The sequence below is a fragment of the Mizuhopecten yessoensis genome, unplaced genomic scaffold (assembly GCF_002113885.1).
Source record: "Mizuhopecten yessoensis strain PY_sf001 unplaced genomic scaffold, ASM211388v2 scaffold11167, whole genome shotgun sequence".
Taxonomy (NCBI): Eukaryota; Metazoa; Mollusca; class Bivalvia; order Pectinida; family Pectinidae; genus Mizuhopecten; species Mizuhopecten yessoensis.
The window spans coordinates 362,046-387,364 of NW_018408913.1; the positions used below are offsets into that span (position 1 = coordinate 362,046).

The 25,319-nt window shown below is 37.3% G+C and overlaps 1 protein-coding gene across 4 annotated transcripts in view; it reads left to right on the forward strand.

Annotated features, from left to right (window-relative positions):
- LOC110467253 (estrogen-related receptor gamma-like) overlaps positions 1 to 25,319 on the forward strand; it is a 100,113-nt gene that overhangs the window by 17,922 nt on the left and 56,872 nt on the right. Inside the window, exons 1-2 of one of the 4 annotated variants that reach the window (XM_021524293.1) lie at positions 3,012 to 3,649; positions 6,681 to 7,190. In XM_021524293.1, coding sequence (XP_021379968.1) covers positions 6,845 to 7,190 — 346 coding nt within the window. In that variant the 5' untranslated portion in view covers positions 3,012 to 3,649; positions 6,681 to 6,844. Of the gene's footprint in view, positions 1 to 3,011; positions 3,650 to 3,842; positions 3,910 to 5,750; positions 5,936 to 6,680; positions 7,191 to 25,319 lie in introns of those variants that run through there. The other 3 variants (XM_021524296.1, XM_021524295.1, XM_021524294.1) reach the window with 3 other exon arrangements.

Genomic DNA, 25,319 nt, shown 5'->3' on the forward strand with positions numbered 1-25,319 from the left:
AGAATCAGAGGTGCTAGTTTCAAATCCTTTTCAGTCTGAAATCTGTATGCTAGATATTGAGTAAGGTGGTTTTATTGTTTTTTGTCACTTTGAATAATATTTCTGTTCATGTTAAAAACAAAATCAACTCTCTGTATAAATATATCAGGTGACCGTTAAGGCCCATGGGCCTCTTGTTCTGGTGTAGCCATTTTAGGTGCTGTATAGGTGCTGTATATCTGGTGTAGCCATTTTAAAACTGGATTAAAAGCCCACATGTTTGTTTGTATGGTGTAGCAGTTCTTGAATGCTGTTAAGATTAAATATATTTTTGCCTGGTGTGGCTATTCTAAAAACTGTATAAATTACATGGCTAACTTTATTTTGTGTAATTTGGATTAAAAACCCACATATTTGTCTGATGTAGTCTTTCAAAAATTATTGATGGGAAAAAAATCTGTGTTGGTATATATATAGTGTAGCCATTCTAAAAACAATGGATTAAAAAACCAGTAGCTATTTCAAATGCTGTGGGAATTAAAAATCCACATAGTCCTTCAAACTTCTGGATGGATTAATGACCCACAGTTTTTGGACAACTTTGTTTATCAGGTATTGACAGAGCTGGATACATTAGGGTATGGTGGTTGTGGGTCATGTTTACTCTGTTGAGTAGCTGAGGAAGTCCACACTTGTTGGGTTGACCTAGTCCTAAGCAAAGCTGTACTTGCAGGTAAGCAGTCCTACACCTGCTGATCACTTGCTGTAGAACCATAATCATTACCTGTTACCCACAACTTACACAGGTTGCCTGGAACGTTTTTGTGAAATCTGGATGCTTATACGTGTATGGAAAGAGAAGTTTGATATAGTATCATATGATAGAGCAGTAGTTTAGAACAGGTTTTTGGTATAGCCAGCAAATTGCCATATGACCTATTGCTGCCATAGTACTGTCCCTACCAAATGCATGTTCATTTCTTGATTTGCCATTGCCCAGCTGTCAGTATATAGGCTAGATTTGTAATAACCTATTGTGAATGGTCCTGAACTTCTTAAACCTGTTCTACCTAATAACTACCTTCTGTTTTCCCGGTTTATTTGGCACTGCACAGTTTAGATTTAAGAAATTTACTACCTAACACTTTACACCCGAGATATATGTAAGAGTTATCTCCCTTTCAAAATTTAATGTTATCTGATGAATTTTGAATTTGTTGCACTCATTCTTGAATATTTCAATTCTCTCTGAACAAATTAAACCAAGGCTTAATTATCATAAGGCCAAATAAATTTCATTTTTGTTTCCTGTTGCAGTAAGATTTTGTGTACATGTTTTGTTTGTTGTTGAACATTTTATATCGTGTTTATGAGCAATATTGATAATTTATTGGATCTTGGCTATTAAATGTTTCAGCTGAGGAGGATTTTTTCACATGTAGGTTGGGGAATAGGAAACTCATATGTTTTGCTTCGGCCTGAGAGATATTTGACAGTTTCTTTATGTGGAACTCATTTTAGAAAGGAGATACATTTGAACATAAGGTAGCATATGTCCTTAACGTATGGTTGAGTTTTTACATGTGAGATTTGCAGTAGTCACTAGGTTAGGGGAGGTTTTACTGCTAAGTACAGGTGGACTCTTACAGATTTACAGCACACCTGGAGTAATGGTAATGCGTAATTGTAAAACATTGTTGTGATATTTTTTCAGTTTAATGACATGTAATTTGTTTGAAGGAATGGACATTGCACACTGACTGCAGCATGCTACAGTGACTGATCCTTTGTAAGTGATCTGTGTCTGTCACATGATCCTGCTCCAAGGGAGATAGCCCTAATTAGCATAACTGCTCCTGAGAAAGCATCAAAGATAGGTGTTATAATAGCTATCTAGTTCATGTTTGTCATTTGATAAGGTGCAATGATAAAAGTAATTCCCTGATATAAACTTTGTATTGTCAAACATCAATGTTCAAAGTTAAGGATTGTTACAAGATGGTGGATATCACACATTCTCTCTTTATATTAAATGTGTTCTGTGTTAAATGACAGTAAATAGATGTTAATGTTGACTTGACTGACTTGATAAACGATGTCACACAGAACAGGGTTGATCCATCGTATCTGGATGTAAATGGTAGGCAGCATTTTTGTTTGTGTACAGATGAGGTGATGTTCATGTATAAATTATGAATATAGGTTGTAATATACTGATATGTAGTGTTATTTATAAGTACATGTAATTAACATTCAGACTAATTCATGGCAACAATTTTCCTGTAAATCTAGACAGATCTGAAATTATTAGTATAAGATATAAGAAGAATAAGCTTAAAGAAATCCGTCAAACACGGCAAGATACACAATTTTTCTTGTCTTTTTTAATCCGGTTCGTAAACCAGTTCATACATAAATTTGGGTCATTTTGTGGTCTAATACATTTATGTATACTTCATCAGACCTCCTCATAAATCTCAATGACAGCTAGCCAGAGACGGTTGAAATATTCATATTTTATTAGCAAGATTAAACGCCCATGTTACACCAGCATAAAATAAGCTTTTCATAAATGACCTGTGATCCAGATGTCATTACTACCACTACTATTACATACTACTGCTGCTGCTGACATGCTAGGACAAGTTTTAGTGAATGAACAGCTGGAATTTCCCACATTAGACTAAAGTTTAAAGGTAATATGATACCGATGCTGCTGCTGCTGTTCATCCAATGACTGTTTATAGAAAGATCAAGTACAAAAAGTGCACAGTCATAAAGTACATAGGTTTTTAAGTGCATTGAGATAAAATAATGGAATTTTTCTGATGTTTCAAAGTATTAAAGTTTGTAAATGTAAGGACACCTTTTTTTTTGTTTTATTAAAAAAAACTTTTTTTAGACAGGGACTGTGTGTCATCCATTTAATGAAATTTGAGCATGTGATTGTGTACATATAACAGTTGTTTTGACACTGGTGGTTTGTAATGGCCTGGGAGAGGTTAAGTAAACAGGCTAGTTTAGAGTGTGTGTAGATGCTACAATTCATGACTACTTCCATACAGTACGTCATTAAATATATCCATAAAGTAGAGTAACTAGTCTGAATTTTTAAGTAGGCAACGTTTTGGGGAAACTTCATAAAATCAGTAAAGCTTGTCCAGGTAGTTTGTGACACTCTAGGCCAGTGAACTACTGAAGTAGGGCAGCTTTTGTGGAAAGGGGTTTGGTGAAGAAGAGTTTTGACTATTTATGGATTAGAGTGTCTAATTTACTGTTGATATCCAGTAAACACCAAAACTACCGCTTGTATGTACGCGGCTCTAGCCAAATGCAATGAATGCAGTTTGCGTCATTGAGCATGTGTTTTATCACGGGGAGGCCTCTTTTGATGCGTGAGAACCTGACGTCAAGACACTACAGCTGAGTACTATTGAGCCAAAAATAACCACACTACGCCACAGCCATGCTGGACTGCTATACATAGATGAAGGATTGGGATTGCTTGTAATCAATTTATGTAAAAAGGAAGGAATTCCTTGAGCTCATACTGGCATAGAATGGAATTGTAACCTACGTACAAGAGGTAGTACTGCTGGAGTATATGATAGGATAATGTGGACATCGGCTATGGATATTACAATCTGACTTCCTAGTGGCTAGCTAGCAGGTAAGGCCGGAAAGTTTATGTATCATATACAGGATACAGTGTGCATGGGCTGTGAGATCTCAGATACCATGTTGTTTATAGATGACACTAGCTTACTGCAAATGCATGCTGTAATTGACATTTTCACTATGCTGGCTTTTAGTATCTAAATTGATAATTGATTGTAGAAGGATATGCCTAAAAAGGTGTGTATTGATTTTGTATAAGTGACAGCTCAGCAGTTGGGATCTGTTCATTCTAAAGGTAAAGACAAACTTCAGGTAAATCAAGTGGAAAGATATTGATCTGACTATACATTAATTGTGGGTGTTTCTTGTTGTCATTAAGAAAGTTTATTCTGATGATAATCAATACTGACTTAGAAATTTATGGCTTTAAAATGTACGGGTGATGTGAAGCCGGTACCATTTAAATTGTGTTTTTATATCTATTGATTGTTTTATTTAACTAACCATTTACTGGAGAAAGAAATTAACTTTTTAAAATTTAGTTTTCTTCCTCACTTGGCATTTTGCGTGGTATTGAATTGTCATCAATTCTCATTTCTTTTATGTGTTAGCCCAATTTAATGTTCCCTGGTAGAATTAATCTATTTGCAAATTTGAGCACAGCAATGGTTGGTATTCATGAGTTAATTTGAAGGCATGCTCCCCCCCCCTGTTCCTGGCGGCGAGACTTGGTATCAGCTACTTTTGTCTTTACCACATAAATCTTCCCAAACCCTTGCAGCAATGCCAAGTCTTATCAAGCCCGGGTCCTTTAGTATATGTAATTATGGGGTGAGCTACCTGTGTTTTAAACGAACAGGCTTAACTCAAGGACACGATCTAGGGGCCAGTTTGGTATAATTCCCTACCTTGACAGGAGGCTCTACGTGTGGATACATGCTTTGCACCTGAAGTACTAATATTATCACACTTCTACTTGCTAACTTCCATGGTGGAAATGTGCAGAGCACCTGGTGGCACTTGAACTTTTCGCATGGTGTTCATCTGTCAGCTAGCTTATCAAAGTCCCCACAGTCTGGCCATCTAAGATCGAACCCCTTTACACTTACAGCTTCCTTCCCTAGATCATTTCTTCCATAAATATCACAAAATTATGTCCTGTTCAGAAAAGAAGTATTTTGCAAGAAAAAATTAACAATTCTTTCTTTTTTTAGCAGTTTGTACTTTTAGATATTTTTATGTGTAGATTTTGGTTTTAAATAAGAAACTGTGATCACATTGCACACAGATATATAACTATGTATATATATATACAGAGTGGATGATATACGATACAGGGACATGCGATACCTGTGATACACACTGTTATATACTATACCTGGGCCGCTAGTCCAGATTCTGTCTGGGCATATGACAATTTAATTTTCATTACAGCAGACTTGATAGTAAATCTTCAATTCAATACAAATCTAATGGAGCGTTTTAAAATTATTGGCCGCTAAATTGAAGTGAAGCCTATCCTGATTTTACTATGTGTATAGCAGTACTAACAGTGCTTTACTTTATGCACATAAGTAAGTGTACATATCTGATTTAAAAGGCTGATATTTGAGCTAATGATATGCAAGTGTCCTATGGAAATATAACCAAACAGGTTTATATGTCGTATTCAGTTTAAGGATGAATTTATAACAAAACAGGCTTGTATCTCAGTTCTATATATAATTTAGAGATCAATGGTGATGTAACATAAATTAATATTGACGAAGTATTTCCCAGTATTTCATAAAGATGGTGTAAGAACTAAGTGTAATTTGACTATAGAGCTAGATTGACGTCATTCATGCAGCAGTTAAAGCCATTTTGGTCTCTGGAGTATAGCATATAGGTAGATAGATTTACCATAGAGGAACGTCATAGTTACGGAACTCTGTGTATACCACTTATGTTGTAGTAGCTTGTTAGATTTAAAAAAGAAAGCAGATCTTGAGTTAATGCCAATATGATAGCATTCAGATTGATACACGAGTACTACACACTACTACGTCACTACTGCAGCGCTGAATGTCAAATCGTATACTTCAACATAGTCCTGTAACAGTTAATCTGCATTATTGTAATCTCCTCAGAACTGTGTAGTAGATAATACACAGGCGATACATGTACAAACGCCGACCTCAGGAATTAGCGGGGTGTAGCATTTCTGTCTATACAAGAGATCTGGACTGTAAACCACTTTATAAAGCATAAAGATCGCTGTCCTTATCCTACAGGTTAGCGTTATGTGAAGACGTTAGTACTAATGAGCTTGTACATAATGATACATTGGATATAGCGGGTATGTTGTAATTTTAAAACATGGAGTAGCATGCATTTATCAAATGCATTTTATTAGTGTTAAACTTGGATTTGTTGAGCTTCTTGCGAAAACTTCAGTGTAGCTATTTAAGATTACTCAAGTATGTTTGCCTACTTAGTGAGCTCCAGTTAGCACCAAAGTGTTTGTTCCTGAATAGCCATCTTAATTTTCAACAAGTAATTGTATGACAGTTAACTAGGCTTACAGTAATCTGTGAGTAATTGCGGTGCACAGGTAGGTGTGAATGTAGAATTATTGATAGAAACGTATTAACTGATTACTAATGGGATGGATGAGCATAGATAATTGTCTGAGATGATTTAGTGTGCTTGGGGCATATATTGGGTTTGATTGATGTAGCCACCATGCAAGCTCACCGAAGTACTGCCGGTAGAATTTGCCTTAGGTCAGTTCTCCTCAGCACTTGGTGCTGGCGTATTGGAATACTCCTTCAGTCGCTACTGCAGCTCTGTACATACATGTACCTGGATTGTTGTAGTCTCGTCCAATGTGTTATGATTCCATTGTACACAACACCAACAGATTCGCTTGAAACTTTAAACGTGATGGATATTGTGTTGAACAGTGCAGAAAATAATACATTATGATTTTAAAAACACAGCCCATAGATGTCTGCCAATCTATTGATTTTCACAAATCTTTGACATTTTCCTGGAGATTTTTTGTTCTAATTTTTCTTGCTTTTTGTTTTGTCTCCAAATAGGACTTGGCTGTTCAATAACTTCTGGGTTGCTGACTCGACAACTTGACGAAGCGTTTTGGAAAAAGCTGTCTGCTCTGATTGCAATTCAAACAACTCCAAACAAATCCTACTTTCGTTTTTGGAGTTCTAACTAACAACATAATAACTGTATTAAGGTGATCAAGATGGATATGGAATCGAGTGTTAAATGTGAGCCCGGGAGCCCCCTCGGCCTGAGTAGGTGCACACAGCCATCCCTCGATGAGAGTTTTGGTAGAGATGTATTTGCAGACTACAACGTAGACGATTATGGATCTGATGGAAACAGTGGGGACAACAGTGGAGACATATCTCCATGCAGTATAGACAATGGTAAAATGGATTTCATATCCAGTTCTTTCTCTTCAGACCCCGAAAGTATGGATGGACCTAAACGTATATGTTTAGTATGTGGAGATATAGCATCAGGATATCATTACGGCGTTTCTTCTTGTGAGGCATGCAAAGCTTTTTTCAAACGAACAATTCAAGGTAAGAATTTGAAACTATCTCTATAAATTTTACCATAATAACATTTTTGGAATTTTCATATTTTGTCATGAATTCCTTTATACAGGTGCTGCCTGAGTATAGTCTATTTTTAGAGAGGAACTAGAGGTTCTGATTGTTTTGGTATGTAGTGAAGCTGGTTACCAGTGCAGCAGGTAGGTCTGCTACCATCAGGGCTGACGTAAATGAAAATGTAGATCGTTTGATCTGATTCACATCTCACCACTGCTATCTGGTATATATATTGTTCTGGTTTAAGAATATTTGGCTGCTGTCTGAAGCTATTCCCAGGTAATGGCAATTTTGTCAATTATCCTGTTATCCCCGCAGACAAGACTAGGCTAGATCATTTGATGGTGGCCTGAGATGGAGGCGACATGACAGGGTCAGCTGTGGAGATTTATCTGTATCATTCACCTGTTTTAGAGGATAGATAAGAAATTTGTTGTAATGACAAGCCTCACAATAGTTGTTTATTATCACAAAAAACGCAGTGTGTTTGTGAAGTCCTTTACATGTGTAGTGCTACTATATGTTGACTGAGCAGGCTGTTGTACAAGTAACTGTATAATCCTTGTCGTAAGCTTTTTCACCTGTCCGTATCCAGCTACAAGAGGACCAGATCGTATGGCTAGGGCAACAATTGTTCTCATTGTTATAAACAGTTTTAAGTTTGCATATTCTTGCTGTTCTCAAATTAAATATATTCTTTAGAAGACAATCATTAGTTGATTTAGCTGACTACAGTGTCTCTAGTGTCATAGGACTGCCAGAGATATGCTTTAGTACATTGGAACGCCTCCATGCATAGACCAGGAGCTATTGAACTTGTCAATTTGCCAAGCAAATCAGAATCAATAGAATTGTATGGTAAGGTGGCTGGTTATAACCCCTATAACCAGGAATGGTTGGCTCACCTAGGACAATCTGGCCGACCCTAGATAACCGTCCAAAATCTCTATTAAGACATCTTTCTGTGACTAGTTCCACCATGTCACATGATAAAAATACAATCAAAGTCGAGCAAATTTTATTTCCTTTTTATAACACAAGTGCAACTCCAAGCACATTTAATCATTGGATATTACATAAAACTGTTAATTGTGGCTAGAGTACAGTAAGCCTGCCAACAAGCTGTGGAAATGGGTCCTGTCCAGGCTAGAGTACAGTAAGCCTACCAACAAGCTCTGGAATTGGGTCCTGTCCAGGCTAGAGTACAGTAAGCCTACCAACAAGCTCTGGAATTGGGTCCTGTCCAGGCTAGAGTACAGTAAGCCTACCAACAAGCTCTGGAAATGGGTCCTGTCCAGGCTAGAGTACAGTAAGCCTACCAACAAGCTCTGGAATTGGGTCCTGTCCAGGCTAGAGTACAGTAAGCCTACCAACAAGCTCTGGAATTGGGTCCTGTCCAGGCTAGAGTACAGTAAGCCTACCAACAAGCTCTGGAATTGGGTCCTGTCCAGGCTAGAGTACAGTAAGCCTACCAACAAGCTCTGGAATTGGGTCCTGTCCAGGCTAGAGTACAGTAAGCCTACCAACAAGCTCTGGAATTGGGTCCTGTCCAGGCTAGAGTACAGTAAGCCTACCAACAAGCTCTGGAATTGGGTCCTGTCCAGGCTAGAGTACAGTAAGCCTGCCAACAAGCTCTGGAATCGGGTCCTGTCCAGGCTAGAGTACAGTAAGCCTGCCAACAAGCCCTGGAATCGGGTCCTGTCCAGGCTAGAGTACAGTAAGCCTACCAACAAGCTCTGGAATTGGGTCCTGTCCAGGCTAGAGTACAGTAAGCCTGCCAACAAGCTCTGGAATCGGGTCCTGTCCAGGCTAGAGTACAGTAAGCCTACCAACAAGCTCTGGAATTGGGTCCTGTCCAGGCTAGAGTACAGTAAGCCTGCCAACAAGCTCTGGAATTGGGTCCTGTCCAGGCTAGAGTACAGTAAGCCTGCCAACAAGCTCTGGAATTGGGTCCTGTCCAGGCTAGAGTACAGTAAGCCTGCCAACAAGCTCTGGAATTGGGTCCTGTCAAGGCTAGAGTACAGTATGCCTCCCAACAAGCTCTGGAATTGGGTCCTGTCCAGGCTAGAGTACAGTAAGCCTGCCAACAAGCTCTGGAATCGGGTCCTGTCCAGGCTCTAGTACAGTAAGCCTGCCAACAAGCTCTGGAATCGGGTCCTGTCCAGGCACTGAGATTGGTTCCTGTGAATCTTTTGATCACAAATTGATACAGATAAACAGGTGCTTGAAGCTTGTGATCTGCATATAGATAACTGTGTGTGAATGTCTGACAGAAACGGGGTATGCATAGTGATATATTGTATTGTTCTTTACAAGTTGGACCCCCAGACTGAAATCCCTTAATACCACTTTGTTTTCGTAGCTATACCATTTGTGACAAAAAATCATTGAAGTACAAGAATGTATAGTATAATGATCAGTTGTACAAATGAAATTTAATTGAATGCTGAAAATACAAGTGAATGAAAACAAGTGAATTTGGTTTCCATACACTGATAAAGACAGATGTTGTTTTTAATTCGATAAATATCCTGTTTTAAGCCCTTTGGGCAACATAAAAACTTAGTCATCTTGTTACAGGACAATGAAAAAGCATTTCTTCTGAGCTGTATAATATGAAATGGGTGCAACCAGGCATGTGCTTATTGCTTCATAACCACAGGTTAACTATGTAACAAGAGCGGAAAAATACATGGTCAGATCAAGGTTTGAACCCGGGACCTTTCCAAACTCTGGACGGATGCTCTACCAATTGAGCTACTTGGTCGCTGATGATCAACCCAGTCTAGTCCCGCTACAACTATATATATTCTGTAAATATACCTTTAACAGAGGCACTGTTATTTGTAGCAGCAGTGGTCCTGTTACTGTTATTTAAGATAATTATGTGTCCATCCTATAGCTAGTCACTAATTTTATATACAATGGTATTGCAGGTAAATTAAAGAGGTTTCCCTCAGAAGTGTTACCTCCATCGAAGTAAATGAAAACGTTGTTACACTAACTTTTGAATGTTGCTAAGACACAAAACATTGATTCGATACAGTATAATATGTCTATGCTAATATCCAGGAATTATCGTAGTTTTGTGAGAGATGCCAATTTCTCACATTTCAATGATATGAACTTGTGATTGATTCCATGCAAAAAGTTTGGATTTATCTTTAAAAGTATTAAAAAAAATAATGGTATGCACAGACTTTGAATTAAACTGTTTGAGAATGCATGCACTAAGGAAGCCACTGTTTAGATTAGAAAGCTTTGGAATGAAAACTAATTGCTTGGGTCTGCTGCCACATTCATTGGTCCGTTATTGTCACATGGTGCACCCCTAAAATGTAGATATTCCTTAGAGAGTCTCTAACAAAAAAATTCAACTAAAAATAGTTTCATTATCTTTTAAAGTTAACAAAGTGTCAATTAATTTTTGAATAGGGGGAGAGTCAATAAGATTCATAGGGAGACTTGACCTCTGGCCTTGCCCCCTATGAAACTTCTTGACCCCCTATGATGTTACTGTAGGGGGTCAGTACCAAACTATACAAACAGTAGTGTTAAGTTAAGTGACAGGCAGCGGTTATGATTATACATATGTAGGTATAAATGACAAGACAGTTGCCACTTTAAGTACCAAACACAAGTGAATGTCAAAGTATATTGATTTAATGAATAACTTAACATTTTATTTAGACTGTGCAAAGACACCTGCCATGGACAATGATAGAATTGTTTGTCAGTCCAGTTATCTGGTTGGTTATACACACACTCGGTGGGGACTACCTGTAGTGTAGATAAATCTAACAGTGGTGTTGGTAGCCTGTACCTATATATTGCATGCTTCACTTGTCATTAGCTAGGATAACTATGTCATATGTTAAACAGTCTTTGCCTAACAAATCAGCATACACCTATAGGTCTGTACATGATACTTAACTATATACATAATACCTCGGGCATACAATCTCTGTCCTCGACTTGCTCACAGGCCACTGAGGCCATAGATAGAATCAGAATTAACAGGGATTAAATGTACCCTGTAACTATATATTATCTGGTGTTGGTCATAAGTTGTTTTAAATCCTATCTATACAGTATGAATGAATCAACTGAAACACAAGACTGGGATATGTTCCTGCATGCTGACTTAGTCATTCGTTTTAATCAGTTTGTTTTTATAATGAATTTGTCTCAGTATTGAAACTAAACCCATTTAGAGTATAACTAGGACTCCAAAAGCTCAGGAAATCCATAGGTGTGCCCACCTTTTGTGGCCTTTCTCTGTTGAAGATTCAAATTTTTCAGAGTCGACACCTTGGCATTAAATCTAAAAACCAATAACAGTTGTGCCTGAAAAGGAAATTTTAAACGAAGTCTTGTAGGCTTTCTTTTACTTTGATAAATGTATTGCTTTTTTAATTATAATTAAATTGACTTGATTAACATAAGGGAGGCTACAGGATGGGCTTCCTACTAGACAAGAATCAGACATAGCTAGAGATCCAGACAGTAATAGGTTTGGTGCGGTGGTAGCTTGTTTATAGATCATTGGGGATGAGCATAGCACATCAAGTAGTAACAGCTGTATCGGCAGTTTGTGTAGTCATTATTATGCATGGTCACTCGTTACCTGGCCAAACAAACTAAGATTTGATCAAACTTTACAAATTCTCCATTCTGTTCAGTATAACCCCATTAGGAACATGTCAACTTCGAACATACAACTATAAAAATGTTCACTATACCCTTAAAGGTAAATCCTTTAGTTGTCAGCACTGCAGCAGATGCTTATGGAAAAAAATTCAAGTCATACACCCAAATTTGGCAACATTGTCTCACAGATTTTACATAATTGAGCATTTAATAATGTTATAAAATGAATCAAAGATAAGTTTCATTCACCCTACAGTTTACATAAAGGCTTCTGGCGGGTGGCCAGTTGGCCTAATTACACAGTATCAGATTGAAAACATACTGAGATTGAGCCAAGAATTGGAATCAATGACGTTATGCCTGATGCAATGCTGCTTGAATTGTGACGTAACTTGAATGACATGAAATTTTTGGAAAAATTGCAATACACAGATTTTCAGAAAGATAAAGTCTTTAGTTGTCTTAAATAAATAACTGTAGGGATATAAAGCCATTAAACTCATTTGTTTAAAAGGGAGATGAATTGCAGGATAGTAGAAATTTGAGAATAACCAGCAGTGTTTAGTTTCCTGGGAAATCATTACCTTTTTTAATCCTGATAAATGCTTTCTTCTTGGTTCAAATTTTGTGTTCATGTTATTTATCATTGGGAAGGGACAGAGTTCCAGTGTGTAGATATATGGGATGAATCGATTATGGGAGAGATTTTTTTTGTGTGTGATCAGAATAAGCCTGGAGCTTCCGCGTGTCGTAGATCACAAAGCCAGTCTCCGACTTTATGGAATTGACAACGAAGGCCAAAATGGCAAATATTCTAATTGAATGTTGTCTGTCAATCAATCAAAGCCACTAATTGCTTCCCATTTCCCAGTCTTTTGCAAATCAATTATTGGGCATTATTTGAACTAGCCGATGGCTACTGGTATACAGTGTGCGGGTTGGCAGAACCAGAACAGTTTCTGCTTACATTAGGGAAATCTTATTAGAATGAAATTGTTATAAACATTAAATAATTTTGACAGATTCTCTTCTTACGCATAAAAGTTATAAGGAGATTGAGAAACACATTTAGAATGAGACCAATTACTTAGTATTTATTAATTAATCGTCAAAACTTTTCGCACAACATAAATCAAGACGACACGTCAGCTGAATAGGAAGTTACTAAAGTTGTCAAACACTGTCTGTGATACAAGTGAAATGTTTCATACGATTTGGTATTTAGACAGGTAAATTGCATTAATGAATATTCAGCATGAGAGCGTTTCAATCCATTATAGTGATGTGGCATGCTGATACTGACGTCACATATAGGACCTCTTGAGAACCTGACGTCTCCCTCTTGGCTGTTTTATCTCCCAGAAAACAGTCTGACGTCAGCTAGTGCTCCCATAGCCTTTGACATTTAACTGTGAAAAATAGTTTTGAATGTGGAGCCCTCAACCTCCCTGTTGGCTTCTATCACTATCTGCCTCTGCTGGAATATCATGACACAGATATTGATTAAATGTACAGATTTATGTGATTCCAAGTTTTTTTGGGCAAGATAATTAAATAGAACTTTTTTTTCTCTTTCACTTTCTGTGATATATATGAAAGTCTGGTACACTGGTTGTTTGATTTTCTTGAATAAACTCATTCCACGTATAAATCTAGAATTCTACACAAAATAAATGTTTATTCAGTAAATCTCCAAATATTGTTTATTTAAATCCTGACACAATTCATTTGTAAGAGAGCTAGTTCTAAAGCTGGAATTTTATCTTGTTACATGTTGAATAAATTTGAATATGTGTTGTAGGCTATTGTGAATAATATCCCACTTATTTGCATGTATTGGTAAGAAAGTTGGGCTCCTTCAGGATTTTTTCCCTACTTCTTACTAAAGTACAGTTAATATAAACTTTTCTCTTGAAGTAAGACTCTTTCATGATTATTTTACTGACATCAAAAGCAGAGTTTTATAATTTTCAAGGTTTCTAATTACTTGAAAGTGTACTTCAAGAAATGCTCTTCAGAGCTAATGTTTCATGTTACACATATAATATACGACAAAGTTCCTTGTATCTTGTAGTGTCAGTGTATCACTCCAAATATGCCTTAGATATCGACCCTAGAGCAATACCTTGGCTAGGTGAGAGCATGGACCTTAATACCAGGATGGTTTCATTGTTGGGCATAGGATGACTAACCTATGTTTCGGTTCATTTAAAATCTGCTCATTGCTACATATCAACAAAATTTAGTTAACACTCAATTAAATCCATTGAGAAAAGAGATATCAGGATAATACAAAGTCATCATGCATGTGGTGCTAGGACTACCTGTAGGCTTCGTCTCAATGGTTTCTGATGTGTTCCATTTCTATCTGAATATCTTTGTCCGATAGCAGGGACAGGAGTATTTGATATAGCTGATAAGATAAGCACGTCGGAATGGATACTTCTCTGAAAGGACAATAACGCTTCGGCCTGTCTTTCTGGTTCCTTACTTACGTTACATACAGGTAGTAGAAATGCTAGGGGAGTAGAGACTTAACGAGCATAATTGGACAGAAAATTAAAACTACAGGTAGTAGAAATGCTTGGGGAGTCGAGACTTGACGAGCATAATTAGACAGAATATGAAACGGTACTTCACTAAGCCTTAAAATTTTGGCAATTACGTTTATTCCAAATTTAGATTGTGAAATAAGTCCATAAAGGGTATATAGGTGTAGTTGGTTTAAGGTAAAGGTAGTTACAGACTAGCCTGTAACCCTATCCTGTAACCCTATCCGAGCTCTCCTGTTACAGCGTAACATCGCTTCCTATGGGGTAAGCGGCCTCATTCTTACTCCATACACATATCCTTGTCAAACTTACTTACGTATATATATTTAATCAAGAAAATCTGGCATTAGAAGTGTTAAGGGATGTAATTTATTATTCATTATTTTTTCAGTGATAAATATTCATATGGGACAGAATTTGCACGCGTTGACTGTAAATGTAGCTGTCCAAAGATTATGTATAGTGTCTCATTTATTTAAAGTGTCATATATCTCAATGAAGTTGAAGGGTATTTGTCAAAAGATAGAGGGCAAACACCAAATATGAAAAATGATGCCTGGTCTTGTGATGTTGTAGATAGGAACTGCTGTGAGGCATACAGTGTTAACATTACCTTTCTGTTACAGAAGACTGTGCTGTAGTAACTCATATAACGAACAAATACATATATCGACAGATTTCAGTAAAAAAATAAAATTCAAATCTTCATGCCAATAATAGCACCATTGGGCTTTGTTTTGAAGGTTTGACAATTGCGCATTTAGAAAGACCAGACGTCTTCGTTTTAACTATTCAGTATTCAGACTACAACCAATGCTTATTGGTTCAAACCAGACAAACTGGGACAACTTATCTTCATACCATCGTTTTCTAATATGTCTGTACATGTATGGAGGTCTCATTTGCAACCTCAGTATAATCTCCCTGTGTTCTTTACGAATGTTCACCTTCATTGGATTGAAACAATTTTGAGGACTTAAATATTTGTCTCATAGCATGGATATGAATATGTGAAGGTAGCTATCTGCTGTTTTTTTCCTATTTTTTGAAAGATTTGAATTGTTATGGTTATTTTTGTAATTTATACCACCAGTGTAAAAACATCCGGGATAAAAAAAGTACAAGTTTTGACGTAGGCCGAATTCATAATAAGAAGCTGTGGTAATGCTCACACTTGTTAGGTGGTTGTGTTTGTACATAGTGGTATTGATAGGTAAAACCTTTAACCCCTATATTTGAAAGTATACCCATCCTATGTAGCACAAAGAAACCACATGGCCCAGGTAAGCCTACAGCACTTCAGAAAGGATTGAAACATATCTTCAACAGCTGGTCGGCCTCGATCTGTTGTTTTATCCCAAGTCGACGTGAAAAATGGACTGTCAGGGTCAGAACAAGAAGATCACCTTTCTCTTGATTGATTTAAGCATATAATAGCTAAGTCATGGAGTAAAAACATTATTTAAGTGTTTGAAAATTAACAGCTTGTTATCTCGTGACTCTTTCTCCATAGTTATTCAAATAAAGCGGCTCGGGAGTAATAATAGCAACTGAATGCTGTACATATATAGCTAGCTGTTAAAAGAAATAACGGCATCATATTTACATCATCTTTTGTATATGTTCCATACAATGATTTGTACTATGATACTGTTACACTACAGAAGAAAGTGATGGTTAGACATTGATGGACTAAGTACCCCTTCAAGTGTTCCAGTGACTCAGGCCCATCCTTTCCTACCATTGTTTCTATGGGACGTGTACTTTGGGTGATGATCTACCTACGTTCCTGTCAACATTTGTTTGTTTTTGACTCTATTGTTTCATTCGCATTATCTGTTTTGTTGATCTTAGATCAGATTTTAGTTGTGCTTAATGTGCAGAATTTACTACAGGGACATTTAACTCTAGAACACAGCAGTCAATATCTGGTTCATTGTGTAATATATAAGGAAATTGTGTAGAATGTAGAGTATGATTTATAATAAGCAGGTGTAATAAAATCCTGTGTACAAAATCCATGCTTGATGTCAAGTATTCCCCAGTAAATTCTGTTGAGTGACCATGTATTTTTCCATGGATGTGCTCCTGAAATTGATCTTATATTGAAAATTAAACAAAAAAGAATAACTCTCCATCAAGTTATTTCTTTAATATGAACATAAATCTGACTGCAGAGGAAACTTGCTTGTAGTTTATTGGTGATTTGCGTATAGATGGCATGCAGTCTTCATGCTTGGGATGTTCCTCATAGGTTTTGCTGTGTAATTTGTACATCCGGATGTCTGCCAAAAAGACATATGTACTGGTACAGACATATGTCCTATTTCCAATGTATCCAGTTAATGACACCCCACTTTCCATAATTCTTCCCAGGATCAGACAAAACATGTACAATTTCCATTGATAATTGGCTTCCCGTTCATGTCTTTTGTAAACACTCGCCAGAGAAATATCATATTGGTCTTTATCGCTGTATCGTAATGGAAACCCACATGTTTAATTCAAGCTGTCGGATCTTATCTTCCTATCTCAAGATGTGTTGGGCACCCCCACATTGAAGGCTGCATCTCCATATGTTTCATGCAGGGTTATGTAATCCATATTTAGCATTAGATCACTTGGACCAATTTGAACATTTGTCATGAGAAATTCCCATTCTCAGTTACAATTAAAAATATACGAGATGTCTCTTAAAAAGAATGGCTGATGCAAAATTGAAGTCCTCTGAATCACCACACAACTGTACTAAACTCATAGCAGTTAAGTAGTGACAGGATTTAGTTAATACTTTTATCTTGTGTAAATCTGCTTCTTTAAAGAGAATAATCTTTTTTAGTTATTTTGCATTAAGTATTTAGCAGGCAATCGCAGTACTGCTGGGAGTACTTAACAGGGGATGTCCACTGGGACAGGGATTTGTTTTATTTCACAAACTCTCACTTCTGATCAAAGCCACAGGAGAGGCAAAATCTACCACCTTCTCAATGCAAGCGAACTGCTTCTTCTGGCTGTATGTTGAGGAGAAATCCAAGACTAATTAAATCAGGAAAAAGAAATAACACTCATTGGTGGACTGGCCAGTTTGTGGTACCAGCAGTCTCACTGTCACGTAAATATCAGATATTTATGAGAGCTCTTTCTTTGGGCATTGATTCAGTTGTACAAAATTAATTATCCGTTTGAAGATGCCCATGCATCGCATGTACAGGCGTGATTAGATAATGCCCCGGCTGGAGGCATGGCCTGACTGTTCAGAAAAGGTTACATCGGATTGTAACCGGTATATATGAGGTTTGGGAAACAAATATGGTACAAGAACCTTTGCAGCCTTCAATTTTATATAATTGTTAGGTCACAAGATTACAGTGATTCAATGATAAGGCTAGTTAATTTATTGTTGGGACACATATAGTAGAAGTGTGGGTTGTATCGGTCATTATTCACAAGAATTGTACAGTCTTTTGCCATGAGCATTATTGACAAAAAGTGGACAATCTTGGTCATCAGTCATTGATTCACTATTGACCAAATGTGGTAACTCTTACATTGGTCACTACTGACAAGACGTGGGCACTCTCTTGCCATGGTCACTATTGCAAGAAGTGGGCAATTTAAGTCATTGGTCAATGATTCACAATAGACCAAAGATGGACAGACACTCTTTTACATTGGTCACTAATTGACAAGAAGTGCATGGAACTCTTGGTCTTAAGTCACTGACTATATTGACAAAAAGTGGGTATTTTTTAACATTTGTCACTATTGTTAGAAGTGGTCAGTGATGGTCATTGGCAATGATTCTTGTATGGGCCACTATTGAAAGAAGTGGTCAGTCTTGATCTATGGTTATTATTGACATAAATGCTGTCATTGATCTGTAGGATTCCTGAACAGCTTTTCTGTTGTATTGCACGATGTGTGGTGCTGAGGGATTAGACCTAAGTAAGACAACAGGGGTGGTAGGCCTGGTGCTATTACTTCCCATCAACACACAACTCCGCCTCTCCCTTCCCCATGTTTAGTTTCAGGAAGTTGGTTAACGAATCAATTCTAATTCTGATGTTACGTAATATTTTGCATATGGCTTCAATTCTCACAACAGCCCCAAAGAACAATACACTTGTGCATTACAAGAACAAATTAACAACCGTAACACCAACGCACGCAACTGAAAATAATATAATTGCAGGCACTTCCCTTGCTGACGATGGGTTCTATGTTTTATTTTCCATTAATAGGCTTTTTGTTTTCTTGTTGCTGATGTAAGGAACTTCAAAGACTTCATCCATCACACCCAATTTTATAACAGTGTACACAGAAGATGTCAATACTATTCTGATTGAGTAACTTATCACGAGCAATATTTCCTTTACTATCCAAGTGATATTGAATTGAAACATTACTATGAGACAACATCTAAAGCAGGTGCTTCATTAAGTTATACTGAGGCAGTTAATGGTGTCTGCTGGTGATTTGTGGCTTTGCAGAATCAACCTTAGACATTTATTTGCAATAAAACATGCTGTAACGTGTTGAATGGTTGACATGTTTATATGTAGCCATGATATGGCTATTCACATCATTTCCTTGATATAAAATAGATTTAACGTTCTGTGAAGGAAGTTGTGCGATTTCCTTATTTCCTTCTATTTTAGTGATAATATAGGCCCATGTTGCATGGAGGCCCTCCATCACTTGTCTCGTTACCCAGCTTCTTAATGGAGATGACCTTCACCCAGAGATGTACAGACCAGTCAATGTGTTTAAGATGCTTAGCTAAGAATGAATTATTCTATTGACACCCAGGCTGTCTTTAACCCATTCACCTCTAAAGTCACATTCAAACCTTACCAAATCAAAGACTTGGCAAGTCCAGTTTAAATATGTAGGGGTGAATGGGTTAATGGTAGCCATCATTCCAACATGGCACCTGGGTGAAAGCTTAAGGTTATTTCTCACACACGTACCTGAGTTTAAACAGATACTTGTTAGCATTGGGTGAGAGCATAGATTATTTCTCGCACTTTTGCTTGAGTTTGAAAAAGTGTAAGCTTGAACAGGTATCGGAGAACCGGCTGCAGTTCGGGTACTTGTGCTGTCCAGTTAGGTAATCTACATACCCTAAGACCGTCCCAAAATGTAGGTCAATATTTATTGATTTTAACCGCCCCAAAATGTAGGTCAATATTTATTGATTTTCACCGTTCATACATGTCACTCCTGACAGACCTCTAAAGCACTCATGATCAGTGTACTTACTATACCTTGAATGCATACATGTATGGTACATACACATAATTCTAACTGACATTTTGTTAAAATAACTTATCATTCACAACAGCTATCTCCTGTGTTCCGACCAGAAGTGATGTGTAGAAAGAGACATTGGTGTCTGTAGTTCATGGCACAAAAACATGGTTACACCGTTTTTGTTCCGACGAGCACTCACAGTTATCTGACTGCCATTAGTTGTAAACATTGCAGCTCTATTTTCCACACCTGTTCCTGAATTTTAATAGGCATTGGGTAGCAGCTAGGAGTAAGTGTAGGTCCTTTTCTACACCTACAATACCTGAGCGTTAGCTGGAGCACCTGATTTATACTGCCTTGAGAGTGTAACTATGTGTACGGTATTAGCAGATTGATAGCATCCCAGCTCCAAGATCAATCATTATTTTATTGAACGTGGGTCTAATGTCCATTCAGCATTACAGGAAATCAAACACAGTTTGTATAAAAATCTGGGTGGCAATGAGAGCTACAAAAAGCTAAATCATGTTTGGTAAACTTATTGATGTGTATGTGAAAGGTCAGGCTTTTGAATTTTTTTCCACCAAAGTGGAATTTATCAGAGCATGACATTGTTGTTTGTGGTTGAGTGAATACGTACTTGTATAAACTACCACTAGATATCAACATATCCTTTACCATAACAAGTAGCAATGATATACTGATCTTCACATAGATATTTTATTTTTTATGAATAATCCAGAGAAGAGTTGCAACAAAAATTAGAAATATATAATAACCAGTAAACCGTATAATATCAAACAAAACAAAAAATACACAAGCCACTGGCAATGCTGCTGAGAATATTTGCACAGTGTATATGATGAAGTTAATTTAAGTCCGGTCTGATGCTGAGTAAGGGAGTCCATCTAATATTTGTTTCCCATTTTGGCTGAATTTGTCATATACATTTGTATTCTGATGTAATCCAACAACGCGAGAATGGGGTTTAATGAATTGTTTCCCCTCCAATATTGGCAGTGTTACACAGTTGCGACATTTTATGATTACAAGAATAGCTACTTATACTGCTATTTGTAGACAATGGGAATTTTAGGAGGTGGTTATGTCATTTTGTGTGTCTGCGGAGACAATTAATTTGAAGAAGAGTTTCAGAGATAGTCTTTGGGATCTGTCCATCATACTAGTGATGTTTGCTTTACAATTAATCAAGCATAGAGAAACTATTAACCCTTTCACCACTGTAGACCATAATGGACTCATCCAGATCAATGCATGGTAGAGTCTACTAAAGTTACTTAGGGTTGAAAGGGTTAAATAGATGTTTGCTATAACAGAAAAGCATGTTCAGACTCAATGTAATAACAAAGATGTTTCCTATTACAGACAAAAATAAATTGTATTAAAGAGAAAAATGGTCAGACGTACTCATTGCAATACTACAGAAGTTTGCTATTGCGGAGAAGCATGCTCAGATTGATTGCAATACTAGAGAAGTTTGCTATTACGGAGAACCATGCTCAGACTCATTGCAATATTAGAGAAGTTTGCTATAATAGAGAAGCATGCTCAGACTCATTGCAATACTAGAGAAGTTTGCTATTACGGAAAAGCATGCTCAGACTCATTGCAATATTAAAGAAGTTTTCTATTGCAGAGAAGCATGCTCAGACTCATTGCAATATTAAAGAAGTTTGCTATAACAGAGAACCATGCTCAGACTCCTTGCAATACTAGAGAAGTTTGCTATAACAGAGAAACATGCTCAGACTAATTGCAATACTAGGGAAGTTTGCTATAACAGAGAAACATGCTCAGACTCATTGCAATATTAGAGAAGTTTGCTAATGGAGAAAAATGCCCATTGCAATAATAAGACTTGTATAACAAATAGAGATAATTTCTGTAATTCACCTGCTACTGCAAGGCATCAAGCCAAGTAGCTGTCCATTATTGCCTTTATAGTGATTTGTTAGTTTCCCCCTTCTTGATAACGTTGTTTGCTATCCTCTCGAGTTATATTTAGCATCTGTCCATCATTCCCATAGCCTCGCACCAATGCTTCATGTAAAGAGAAAGCTCCTTTCAAGCACTCAATCTTAGAGATTTGTGAAGACCACATAACACCAATCTATAAAATCAGGACATGCAATTCTGTATTATGTAATTTGTAAAGAATTTGATCATGATTTAGGTGGTAAAAACTCAATCGCACTTTAACAGCTTTGAGATTGTTACAAGAATCATTTCTTTCTAAGATGATAGACGACAGTCATTGTGATGTTTTTAATAAAACACTTTAATCGGAATGCTCCCATGTTGATCCATCACAGTTCAGCTGGTTCCAGATATTGTATGCATTAAGGAAATCACGAGACTGCTGATGGATACGTACCTCATCAGTTTTAACTGTGGGAACTTCGTCATATTTTTCAACTACCACTGGTTTGTGTATTGACTTAGGGTTATTTTACCAAATGCTAGCATCACAATCAATGGAAATAGGACTTCTGCCAATGTATGTGTGTTCTAGCTAGTAATGAGTGTGTAGATATTTATATATATATATATAACGTGGTATTTGGCTTACACATTGAAGTGCTGTGTTTTTATAATGCAATGTTATATGTTCCAACACACCAGATAAAAGTGCCAATGATAACGTCGCTAACAGAGTATGTAAGAATTAAACACTGTTGTATTACACAGGTCTGGTATATATAAGTCAGATAATGGTTGTGGTGGGATTAACAAATTGCTATGTACATGTATTCTATCTATAAGATCTGTTTGCACAATGGTGCTAATCATTTTTTTCTTTTTGCATCTACAGATGCCCTTCTCAAATTTCACTGCACAAGCATATAAATGATTGGATTGCTATGGTATAAAGCATGTTACATTATGTGGGTGTGGTATAGGGGAAATGTGTAACTTATGCAAGGCTGTGAATTAATTATCTCATAATTGAAAAAAAAAGCATTTTCTGGATGGTTTTCACCTGTTGTGTGTACTTTAGTAAAAGTTTAGGACATGTGCCAAACAGACAAAAATGAAGACAGAATGCTTTGACTATAAGTGTATATATACAACCTACTCATGTTTTACACCTCCTACACGGGAGAACAAATGGAGCTCTTTACCTGTCAGGATATTTATATATCAATTGTCACTTCATGTAGATAAATGATATTAAATACACCCCCTTATCTATCCAGATTGTCACTCCCGTCCCTAACCAGGCCTATAATTGTATTTCGGAGAGAAGATCTACTCTGGTATAGTGGGTCCATCAGCTGATTACAGTCCAGCTACATCCCAAGTGTATCCTACAAGACCTGCTCCTACAGAATTTCTTGGGTGGCTAGGTTGAATAGCATTATTGAAGAAAAAAATATTTTTGCATCAAAATCCTTCGTTGCATTGAACCTGCTACCTGTTATTGATGGGTTTAGATGTTTGGAATGATTGTTAGATGTGATTTCTGGCACAAATAAAGATAGGGAGGAATGAAGAGTTAAGAGAGCAGTGAGGGTTCAGCAACAGATGGGCGTGGAGCCCTTTCAGATGAAATAGATCGTTTCAGCATCCAAGGTTGAGGTAGATCTGGAGAGTAGAGTCCATTATTATACAAGTTTACTGCGATATGGGAGACCTGTAACTACAGCACTTGTCTCCAGTGATGAACAGGACGTGCTGATTGAAGACATTTCTGTTTGTTGCCTGTACTTAACTTTATATTTGGAATATAAACGTTCCCTAGTGTAGGTCTGCCTGTCTTGTCATTCAATGACGTCTTTTCCAGTAAATTATAGGTCGCTATTATCTCAGCTGCTGCAAAGATATTTTTTGTTGCCTCTCATCCTCCGACACATATAAAATGTAATAGCAATGCCAGGAGTATCATCTGATACTAGTCTAGCAAGTATGTTTACAATCCTGAGTGATTCTAACCTTCAGGCAGGGTTATAGGATGGTTAAACTTATAAGGATATACTTTATTGATTTCCTATTGAAAAGAATCAATACAAACTCAGAACTGAGCTAAAACGACATCCAAAGTGGAACCTGAGTTCATGTCTTGTTGATATAAATGGGGCTGGGTATACAGTATTGGAAAAATCAGCCTGCTGTTCTGTGTTTGAAATGCTCTTTGTATTTAGAGATCTTGGTAGATGAAAAGACATGAAGACATATACATTAGTGTGTATTCAACTTGTTATCAACATTGACAAGTTGAATAATGGGGAATTAATTAATGGGCAAGGCCTGATCAGTATGAATAACTAGTGAGGAGTGAAGGGTGTATTGAAGCTGGATGTGGGAGGGGGGAGCACCTGCTACTTAACCATTATTAGGTGTGCTGATGACAACCTACAGTTCTTATCTCCTCAATGATAAAGGGTATAGATACTGAAGCTGCAAGACATATACCAATCAGTGTGGCTGAGATATGTAAGGTCGATTTTTAGGTCACCTGAGACAAAGTCTCAAGTGAGTGACCTATTGCGATTGCCTTTTGTCCTGCGTGCGTCCGTAAACAATTTACATTTTCAACTTCTTCTCCAAAATCCCTGAACCAATTTCAATGAAATTTTGCAGAAACCTTCCATGGCCAAAGGTCAACAAAAACAGGGGCCGATTTGGTCCCCAGCCCCAAGGGGCCTGAGGGGTGGGGCCAAAAAGGGTCAAATTGACTAAAATTTCAAAAATCTTCTTCTCAAGACCCAGATATGATAGAATCAAATACTCTTCATAGATAGAAGGGTCTTGAGGTGCTTTACCAAAATTGTGAATTCTTGACCCCGGGGTCTCACGTTTCCCCCTGGGTAGGGGGTAAACTTTACTATAGTTTATATAGGGAAATCACATTTTGGACCAACATTTGTTTAATTTCCATTGGAAGTAATTCAATTTAGGTTAGCATTATCAGTATAAGGTAGCAGTTTGATAGTATGCACATATGATCCCTGACTGACCTGCAGGGGCTGATGGGTGGGGCCTTTAGAAAAAGGGTAGAATTGAATGAAATATCCAAAATCCTCTTCTCAAGACCCAGATATTGTGAATCAAACACTCTTCATAGATGGAAGGGTCTTAAGGTTTATGACCCTAGGGTCTCACATTTACCCCGTGGGTTTATAATGGTTTATAATGGCAAATGATACTTTGAATATTACATGTGTTAATAACTTGATTGGAATTATAACCCTGAGTTGACAGTTTGATACTTTGAAAATTTTGAGCCAGCCGTACCCCTAAGGGCTGTAGGGTGGGGCCCAAAGGAGTCAGTGTGCTAAAATTTCTTCATTTTCCTTGTTTAGAATCAGAGGTGCTAGTTTCAAATACTTTTTAGTCGCCCGTCGAAGACGGGGACGTATTATGTTATCATGTGAGCGGGCGGGCGGGCATGCGAACGATGTCTGCTCGATATCTCGAGTAATTATTAACAGATTAACTTCAAACTTCACAACAAGGTTAATTACCATGAAAGCTCGGACAAGTTCGATAACCGCCATTATCCGACCATAATTTGTGGAGTTATGCCCCTTTATGGACTTGCCGAAACAGTGTCCGCTCGATATCTCGAGTAATTATTAACGGATTAACTTCAAACTTCACAACAAGGTTAATTACCATGAAA